This window comes from Crocodylus porosus, unplaced genomic scaffold, assembly GCF_001723895.1.
Source record: "Crocodylus porosus isolate Cpor-Errol unplaced genomic scaffold, CroPor_comp1, whole genome shotgun sequence".
Classification (NCBI taxonomy): domain Eukaryota; kingdom Metazoa; phylum Chordata; order Crocodylia; family Crocodylidae; genus Crocodylus; species Crocodylus porosus.
In genome coordinates, this window is record NW_017728947.1 from 14,973,466 (window position 1) to 14,984,142 (window position 10,677).

General features: G+C 40.7%; 1 protein-coding gene across 4 annotated transcripts in view; it reads right to left on the reverse strand.

The window, feature by feature from the left end:
* The window catches only part of SBF2 (SET binding factor 2), a 489,875-nt gene that overhangs the window by 255,654 nt on the left and 223,544 nt on the right, over positions 1–10,677 (reverse strand). Inside the window, exon 1 of one of the 4 annotated variants that reach the window (XM_019551419.1) lies at positions 4,575–4,658. The exons of the other annotated variants lie outside the window; for them this stretch is intronic. Coding sequence (XP_019406964.1) covers positions 4,575–4,643 — 69 coding nt within the window. The 5' untranslated portion in view covers positions 4,644–4,658. Of the gene's footprint in view, positions 1–4,574; positions 4,659–10,677 lie in introns of those variants that run through there. 4 annotated transcript variants of the gene reach the window in all.

A 10,677-nucleotide genomic window follows, 5' to 3' on the forward strand; every position in this document is an offset into this window, starting at 1 on the left:
GAACACCCCCCCAAAAAAAACAAAAACAAAACACTACCTATAGATGGAAGCACCAATGCAGAGATTAAGGTCACTTGCAGGAGCAAGACTTAAGTCTATTCAATACAGACAAATTAGAATGCCAAACTAAGAGTACTTTCTCTACTCTAGTTTTATAAACCTTGTATAATAGCAGTTCAGAGACAATGAAATGACTTTGTACAGGTGCTTTGTAACTGTACTGTTATGCACAAACTGCAAGTGAATGTCAGCAGTCTAAAGTCACTAACCACAAAGTTTTCTTAAACTTAATTTGTAGAAAGCAATAGCATCACACATGGATCTATTAGTATCTGTTGCTGTACATCTACTTTACAGGCCTAGTTTCACTTTGCCAAACAGCCTGAAGAGGTTCAATATACCAATATGTCATTAGCTGGCCTGAGGAATTCACTATAGCTCTGGTTAACTTTCAGCATAAGTAAAGCTGAAGTCAGAAGTCAACAGGACCATCAGAAATACCCACCTTTGCAAGACACCTCTAAAAGAAGAGTAGATGCAGGCATTCAGCGCTCTGCAGAGCTGTGTAAAGAACATAACAAGCACCTGACAACCCTAAATTTCATGACAGGATGGAATGACAGGTCCAACAATGCAACCTTCTATTGAACGTGGTACTTCCCACAACCTGAACATGGTGGTCACTGCCTTTCATGACTCTGTAACACCACAATGCACCCCATGACATTTGGCAACACCAACAGCAAAAGCAGTGGCCTGTGCAGAATATTGGGAGCAGACCATATAGAAAGGTTGGACTGGAGACACCACAACTATGAAGAATGACACTGCAGTGCAGTGTTTCCCAATCATTGTGCCTTGGCACAAAAGTATGCCATTAGAAAACAGGAATTTTGCCATGAGAAGGAGCTCCAATAGGTATGAGGATGGGGAATAGCTTAACAGATGTGCCACGGAAAATTATGATTAATGTAAGTGTGCCTCGGGCTGGAAAATGTTGGGAAACACTGGTGTAGTGAACAAAAGGGCAAGCTTATTTTCCAGAGAAAGGGGGGCACAGAGCTGTGGATAAGACCATAGTAGATTCTCAGTCCCAGGTATGGATAGTAGAGATCAAAGCCTCAGCTCAGTTAGATGACTTGCATCCTGGATCCATTTTCTGAGGACCTATCATTTAGAGAGAAAGAAATGCAGAACCATGGAGTGGGTCCAAAGATTTGCAAATACCATAACCCATTTTTGTTTGTATAGTTTTAAAAGGAATGGGTTGCTGGGTTCTGATTAATAAAATTATTACTATGGACAATATTGACTGCAATGGGGGTACAATCAACTTCAGTTGAAAGTGGAAGCCACATTTACTTGGTCCTTTTCTCTCCATCCTCAAAACACATAACAATCCAAGTGGAATACTGAGTAGCAAAAAATATTAAAACTATAACTCTATCAAAATTACCTTAAAATATAAAAAGGCTACCAGCTTAAAAAGCATGAATGCATCTCTTTACAAATATTACTTTCTTTTGTAATTTGGTTATTTTGATATAATGATATAGATTTAAACTGTTTTAGTATTACACACTGTCAGAGAATTCAGAGATTACAGATCTTAAAGGCTATAAAAAGTGGTCCTCAGAGCATGTCCAAGTCATTATGCTCATTTGCAGCACACTCTCCAGTTTTGAGCAAGGGGTATTAAGGAGGCAGAATCTACTCCATTAAGCATTCGGTTAATGTAAACCAAATTTCCCTCCGTTCCTGACAGTGACGATTGAAGATAATTTACAAAACAGCTCTAGCACACTAGGCCCTCTTTTTAGCGATACACTCCTCAGTCACCAGACACTGAAAAAATCTTTTAGCATAAACAGATGGGATTCTTCCATTGGCCTGGAAAAGTACTTGTTTTTTCTACTCTGGTACATGTAGCAGAATAATATTCTAACAGTTTTCTCTGCCTGAAACAATGATATACCCAAGCTTGGTAACAGAGTCCTTATCCAGATTCCTATCTCACATAAGGCAGGCAGTAATTTTCTTTAGAATTTTGTAATAATATGTATAATTCTTCATACTGTGTGTTAGCAAATTTAGTAGACACTTCTGAACAGGAGAGCAGAAGAATAGTAAACCATTCCAAAATATTAGCAGTTATGACCTACAACACAAGACATTTAACAAAATAAGAAATATGCTCTTTTATTCTCTTGGCAGGCCCTTCCACCTCAGCTGAGACAACACTCCCACAAATTACTATGTTGGTCTGTCCTTCAGTTGGGGGAAAAGGAAAGCAGAGGGCTGAGAAATTTGGGGATATGGCCTACAAAAATTATGTCCATCTGGAATACCAGAAGAAAAGAAAAGCATGTCATATGGCAGGAGAAAGACTGCTAAAAATACTTCTTATAGGATAACAGAAGCAGTAGAACCAAGATCGTTTGTTGATGATACAGCTGATGAACACAGCTAGAAGCAGAGGCAGCAGTCAGCTCCATAACCAGTGATATATCTATCTCTACTAGAAGGTTAATTGCCTGTGCCCATCATATCCCCTTTTCTCCTGCATCCAGCAGCCCATGCAAGCACTGGTGGGGTAACTGACAATTCATGAACTGAAGCAAACAAATATCCTCTACTCCATTCATAAGCAACCTCTGCAACCTGTGTGACTGTGTGCAACATAGACAACATAACACTATCCAAGGAAAGAACAGGAGCATTTCATACAACTACAGGGATTGCCCACTGAAGCTTGGAGCATGGATTTCATTTTATTCTTAAATACTGTTTTAGCCTTGCAGATACTTTGCAAGATACAGTACATCAAACGGATGCCATTATTCACATTGGCATTCAATCCATTTTGTAGGCAGTGCTATCTTGCTTCATCCTGCCAAATGCATTCAAACACCAGTCTGCAATTGTAAGAAATGCAACTGAAGCCTCCCTCCTGGGCCCTGAAATTCAGACATGCTGAGTAGTATCCCCCAGAGTATAAGTGTGCACAAACACCCAGTTCATACTTACGTTATTAGGAGGCAAAAAATATTCCTACTTTTGCTAACAGGTTGGTGCCAAATCTCCTCAGCATCCTGGCATCATGGAGCTTGCCAGGGTATCCTGCACTGGCATTTATGAACCTAATTCTGTATGTCAATTGTTGTATCCCATCCAATTGACATAATCAGTTGCTCCTACTGGTGAGCACATAATGGGCACATGGGCCATCAGTGGTGTCAGAGAGACTGGGAACTTCATTCTCTGAAAGCCAGCTATTATTTCAGACAAAACTTTTACTCTCATCACATCTAGATCAATCAGTCAACTACCTTGTAGAACCCTACATCTCAACAGCAGACTTGCCAACACCAATGGATGTCTGGGGTAGCCAAATTCCAGAGGACAAATACAACTTCATTCTGTACAAGTAGATCCTCTCTGTATTGAATGATCTGTTGCTGGTGGATGAAGGCAAGCTCCACAGAGACCTCCATGAAGTTTTATTTCCTTATGATTAGCCACAGTTAATCATCCCAGGTCTAGGAAGTGATGATAACTATGAGTATCCCAACAAAAAGGCCTAGGTCTCCTGCAAAAGATATGTAAGTCTATACATGAAGAATCTACATTAATAACGGTATTTCGCATAGCTGCCTGCTCTGCCATAGTACGTTTCTACCAGAGTCTTCCTCATTCTGTCCTTCATAAATAGCTTCTAAAATTCATTTGGAGTCTTGTTGTACATCTGTCCTGCTGCAAAAACAATTTACCCACAAACACGAGAAATAATTCACTGGATCCATGGCTTTCCCTTGACTGGAAATATACAAAATAAGGAAAATTTAAAGTCAGAAGTGCATTAGCCAAATGTACTTATTACATTACATAAAATTAGCTGGCTAAAGATATTTCCACATAGGAGTCTCTGAAGTATTCCCAGTGTACCACACTGCGGGGGGGGAGAGAGGGGGAGGCAGACTCTGCCACTGCTCTCAGAGGCCCCAATCCCCTCTGCCAGAGCCAGTAAGTGCAGGGCTTTTTTCTTTCTTTTCTTTTCTTTCTTTTTTTTTTTTTTTTTTTAAGTGCCAGGAGGCTGAGGATGGGCAGAGCATCCATTGGGGTTGGAGATTGTGGAGCGGGGGCTGTGAGGTGGGGGCTGTGCCACATGGCCCCAGAGCCACAGCCACCTGGCCTCTCCCCAGCCGATCTGAATCATCGAGTCAATGCTGAATCTTCCAAAGCTGATTCAGTCAAATTGATTCGGGACAGTAATCCGAATCTCCAAATCAAATCACTGTCTTCCGAATCTGAATCGAATACTTCCCTGTTTGCACAGGCCTACCAGGCAGTTGGTTTTAAACTTTGGGTGGAGCAGAAATCAAAGGGTGGTGGGTGCAACTACACTAGTCTTCCCCCCGACTTCAGGTATCCACCTAGAAATCCGACCACAAAAACATATATAGCAGGAGAATATGCACAGTATGAGGGTCTGTAACATAGAACTATGAACACTGAAGTGAGCTGGGCTAGTACACTCCTGCATGCATGCAGGCCAAGGTGAATACTGAACATACCTGTAGGAAGCCTAGTAGATAGCACTGGGTCACCCATCCACTTAGTAAGGCTTGCCAAAAGAAACACATTGCAAAAGATGCCTGGGCTCCCTACTTGGCTGCAAGTGTAATTCAAGGTCTCAGTCTTTTAAAAAATCTAACAATCTATCTGAGCCTTAGTTACTCTCTTCAAATGCCACTGTAACAGTTAACTCAACTACAGCAGCTGGCTTTAACAGACTTTAGAATTAATAAACTCAAGGAAAAGCAGGTAATTTCTTTTCCATGATTACAAGTACACCTGGCCACTAAACTTTAGGAAATATTTATACTCCATAATGTGAAGCATGGAGATATGCGAGTGAGCTCTAACCAAGCTAGTTGATGTATGTGAAGTAGCTTGGTTAGTGCTAATCTTAACCTTGCTTCTCAGTGCTTCCCATGCTAACTATGTCCAATACCCAAAACAGATCAGTTAAAGTTAACTTGATATCTTTATACTGCCACATCATATCTGCCCCTGTGAGTCCAGGACTGGTCTCATGGGCCAGATGGATGATATAGGCCCGCTCCCACAGTCCACATCAGACCCACGGACCTTTCCGGGCAAACAAAGTCCCATCCCCCCTGCCCCACATGCTGGATGCAGAGCCTACTCTGGTTGGTTTGGGACAGCACTGTAGGGGTGCCTTCTCCAGGAGCTGAGCTGCACTGCACACAGTGCCTAACCTGGACCAGCTGGAGTGGGTGCCAAGTGCCAAACTGGCTGAATCAGGGGCTGGGGACAGTAGAGCTCACATTCAGGGGGGTGTGAGGGACAGAAGGAACCAGCAGGCTCCTTGGCTCCCAGACCGAGTGGAGGGCCAGTGGCCCCAGGTCTGCAGCACCAAGAAGCCAAGCAGAAATCCCCCTTACCCAGGTGTGTGGGGAAGGGAGGGGCCGGTACTTCCTTTGCCGGCATAAAAGAGAGGCTGGGACCAACAAGCGAGGGCAATGCGGAACTGGAAGGAAGACGTGGAGGTGGTGAAGCACACCAGCGCACGCTGCAAAGGACACTGCGAGCAACGCTGAGTGCTGGTAGGAACCTCTGGCAAAGGGCAAAGCCCCAGCAGGGTTTTTGAACACAGTCTGCTGGCCCCTGTGGGGCATAGACCTGTTTGTTTACCGACTGGGAGCGGACGGAGCCCAGAGGGAGCTGGGTACCGTAAAGACCCTAATAGAAGGGCAGTATTTGACTCTGGGAACCATAGTCCCTGTAATAGGGGTGTAGCTCAATAGTAAGCTTTAACTGTGATAAGGGAAGCTGATCAAGCCCTCCAAGGGGGCTCTTCGAAAGTCAAGAAGGGGGTTCGACCCCTTGGAGGGCAAGTGGGTACTGGAAGATGGCTGCGGACGGCTGGAGCAGCCGCTCTGATCAAGGGAACCCTCTTGGTCGTAGTGTTTGTTTTGATTTTTACTTTTCTTTTGTGGATCATCTGAGTGGCCGTGTGGATACGTGGCTGGACCAGACAGTCGACCACCATCCCGGTGGAATGGGCGAGGGTGTAGGGGTGGCGGAGCCCTCAGAAACTCAGGACCCACGTGATGCCAGTGAGATTCATAATTGGACTGCGTGCGTCGGACATCTGAACCAACTCTGTTAATGTCAAACTCGTGGCAGACGAAGCAGATGCGTGTGACACCCCAATTAAAGGTAAGGATACACTAGGCGACTGGCAGGCAGTACCTGCACAGTCCACAGGCATTGGTGATTACCTGACAGGGGGTCCCAGGCTGGTCCCACACGGAGCCAGCACCAGGGGCCAGATGATGTGGCTCCATGAGCCAAATCCAGCCCATGGGCCACATCATTGATGCCCCTGTCTTAAAGTGTATTCATGTTCAGGTAAAAGCTGAGAAAATAAGGTACACTGTGCCCTGAAGAGGTGGGAATGTGGTTTTAATTGGGACTGTGACTGTTCTTGATTTAGGGGATAAAAATGCTAAACATTTTAGCAACATTTAACTAACTTAATGATTTTTTTTTTAAATTCTACCTGTACCCAGAGATATAAGAAATGGCTACTTTCCCAAAACAAATGCACCATTTCCTATCAATAAATCTTTCTGGCAGAGTCATGCATTTTAATTGTACATATTAAAGGGCATCATATTAGAGGTTTCCTGTTAATACCTTACAGGCAATAAGACTGATTATTACAAGGGAAAATTCCTTGTATCTGATAAAATTGGTCTTTAGCCCATTGTTTCAGTCAAACATCTACCAAAAAAGTAAGCTGTTTTGTAATCGACAAAAGAAAGTTTAGCTGCAACCCTTGTGAATTTGGAAACTATAGGAATGTCTTTACAAAAAAAATTTAAAATTTTCTGAAAAATCTCATTAAATCTAAACAATGCTAATATTCTGATAAAGAAATAGATACATCCATATAAATTCTGGGAGCCAAACAGCACTTTGTATAAGCAACTACAAAAGAGTCCACCAGTAGTAAAAAGTAGTATTCTTTCAAAAGATTTTGCCATGAGTGCTAATCAAAACCAAACAAAACACTAAGTCCTCTCCATTTCTGACATTCCTTGCATTCTTTGACAAAACATATTATTTGATATTATGGAAAGAGCAGAAAATGTGCTGCTTTTCTGTTTTATGTGCCTCTCCTATACTATTTTTTTGTTGTGCCTCTGAAACAGTATTCTTCTAGACAGATGTCACTCTACTATCTTCATTATGAGAAGGAGGCAAGCTACTTCCTTTCAGTTTGACAGCCTGAAACAGCAGCTTTCTACAGCTGGCATGTTCTTCATTAATATCAATATCTATCACTGTAATTCCAGTCATTACTGCCATACTAAAGGGGGAGTCTGGATATAATTTTTTTTGGGTGACAGGAATACAGTCGGTTTCATTTTGCTAGACACAATGTATGGCTCCTTTACACTGATGCATGTATCCAAATAAAATGGGTAAATAACAATTACAGCAATAAAAAAGAAAGTGAACCTTAATGCTAAGTGCAGGAACACATTTTGATGCACTTCATAAATGTTATAATTGGGGAAAAATGTTTTTTTTCTCTCCAGTTTTAGCAAGTCTTACTAATTGTGGGAATCTTGCTGAAATTCTAAGGTGAAATGGGTCGTGTTTTATCATAAGAAAAGTGTGATCTCTTGGTATTCCTACAGATCATCCATACCAAAATATGGGTTCAAACCATTCATACTCAGACAGTTCTTCCTTTTAGTACCTCCTGACTAGAATACAGAACCACTGTTTTGGAACTACTTTAAATCTCAACCTTAATATAAAACGTTGTTGCTTTGTGCTGCCTATATACAGTGCTGCTAGTGTTCCTTCTGAATAGAAGAGCTACAAACCTTCTTAAGAAGCACCAAGATACATAACTCACTGTGGATGTATATTTTCAGATCATCCATTTAAAGAAGACATTATAATTTGAAAACTGACTATATTCTGAATAAACTTCAAAATACCTTTTAAAGCAGTATTTCAAAATATCTGATACATAAATGCCACAATTGGACTGATAAAAACGCTGCAAAGAAAAAAGCACTTCTCTCTCATTTAACAAGTCTGTGTCAAGTTTTTAATGTTTAGCTTCCAGAAGTATCTTATTCTTGATATGCCATGACAAGATAAGAAACCAGTGACTGATGTCTTACAGGACAGAAAACAGCACTTGCTGAACGTGGGTTCAGTTAACAAGGGGAAATTACATATATCAAAGAAATCAATGGAACTTTTGACATTGTTTTCATAGAAACAATGATTGAGCAAGAGTTAATAATGTGCAGGCACAGCGCCATACAGTGAAACCTACAGCAATATGCATTTACTTTTCTTTTAGTAATTTTAGAGCAAGGATAAAGCTGATCAATTCCAAATGTTTACAAGCAGAACAAACAATTCTTATTTCTCTTTAAAAAAAAGATAGAAATATGAGAAAATACTATGGTTTTTATATGCCAATGAGGTAAGGCCATGAGATGTCCTGTAAAATTGATCAGTTCATGTCTGTTTTACACCTCCTCTTATTTAACCAGAATTCAACATGTTGTATCCATACTGTTATTCAAAACAGCCTAAAAAATCTAAATACCGTAGCATAAAATAATTGATCTCATTTTATTTAATCTAAGGGATAGTTATATGCACTACTTCATATTAAAGTACACCACCTGACAGAGAAAAAAAAAGTGACTGCCACCTGCTGGATTAACACATACTGATTTTTACCAGGAAAACAAAGATGCAGTACTGCATATATTTTATTCTGCCCAGCTACATGCGTATCTCCTATCACATCAAAAAAGTTAATGATTTACAACACAACAAACAGTCATGTTCTTCCCTTTTATCAGTAAAATATATAATATAGGTATATATATTCTTGCCCTGTGTAATGCAGACATGGGGAAATTTTTCTACCACAGTAGATTACAATATTCAAGTGCAAGAGGACTTGTTTAAAATACCTTGACAGGAAATAAATAGTTAGGAATTAGTGTCCTCCAAGCAAAAAAAAATATTATATGAAGTAATCTAAACAGCAATTAGTAATTTAAACTTTAAAAGCATCAAATTCTGGCTACCCTACAATTTATGTTCAGTCATACAATTGGAAAAAAAGTACTTAAAATGACTGTTTATGCTGCTCTACTAGCCAAAAAACACGGAAACTTGTATGGATTAGCATGTTATCAAAGTAAAGAAAATGACATTTGATTTTTTTTAATGTTCTATGTTAATTTCATTCCACCTGTAAGTCTTGAAAAGAAACCAATTCAAATGACTTATTTTAATGTTTAAAAACCTAGCAGACAACACTACCCTGCTTTACACATAATAAATAATTTAATAAGGATATTATTAACATTGTTTCAATTTAATGAAGCAACTAGGGAAATACCCCTAAAAAAACTAGTCACATTACAACCAAGGTTTCTGACAAACAAATATTATTAGAAGTCAGCAGACTAAGTGGATAATCATTTCAAACACATGACTTTTAACCTACTTTTCATGTAAAGTATTAACAGTGCATGCATTCTGGAACAGTACCACAAATTGGCAAAGCTATAATCTTAATCACTCCTTCTGCCAAGTTACTATCTTTCACAAATACAGAGAGATCCACGAGCACTACACTCTCTTTCACCCAGTCTGTTAAGGTGCAAACAGATGCTGCCCTTGTGCCACCATAACAATTTTTATGGCAGCTGTAAGCAAACAAACATTCTAGCCCCTTGTTGTACCCTGAAAAAGTTGCCGTGACCAAAATTAATTTGGGGACTTTACTGAGAGGATGTTTGTTTGCTTAGTGTACATGATGGAGGTCCCCGGTTTAGAGACACACACTCCAAGTTGAGGCATGGCAGCTACACGAGCAGCAGGAATCCCCAGCAGGGAATTCTCAAGGCATGGGCCTGCAAGCAGGGGGACACACAACATGAGGCACAACACCCAGGGCCACTGCCCCATAGGATCAGGCCCCAGCGATGTTTGTAGATACCATTGAAGTAGATTAACTATGCTGGGACATCTCTCAGCACACCTGATCCCACTCCAAAAACAATGCCTATTTATAGCCCTAGAAGCGGAAAAAGAACAGACGATAAGGAAAATCCTTATTTGAGAAGATCGGGGGTTGTACAATGGTACAGCTGCACCTCATCCCCCACCTTTGACTCCTGGTCCATATAGAGTTTAAAACCAACTGCCTGGCAGTAGCAGCAGCATTTCTATTCAGGCAGCAGTGAAGGAGTCCCTTGACTTCATGGCTTCTTATAATCTACCCAATTCCTTCTCACTTCGTCAGTCCAACTGTGTTAAAGACTCTTTTTCCTTTCTTCATCTGGTTTGTTCTGCAATGTTGCTGTCTGTTGGCTACTTCCGGTCACACAACTCCTATTTCATAGCCCTACAGAATGCTTTTAACCCTAGCTAAAACTATCAAATCAAGCATGGAAACACTAACTCAGGTGAACATAAACTCAGGTGTAGAAATAACTTTTAGTGAAGCAATAGATGCACAGTCCAGATGCTCAAGAAGGCTTGGCTTTGCTTTAAGTATCTAAAGGAAGTATACAATATGTTCAATCATAA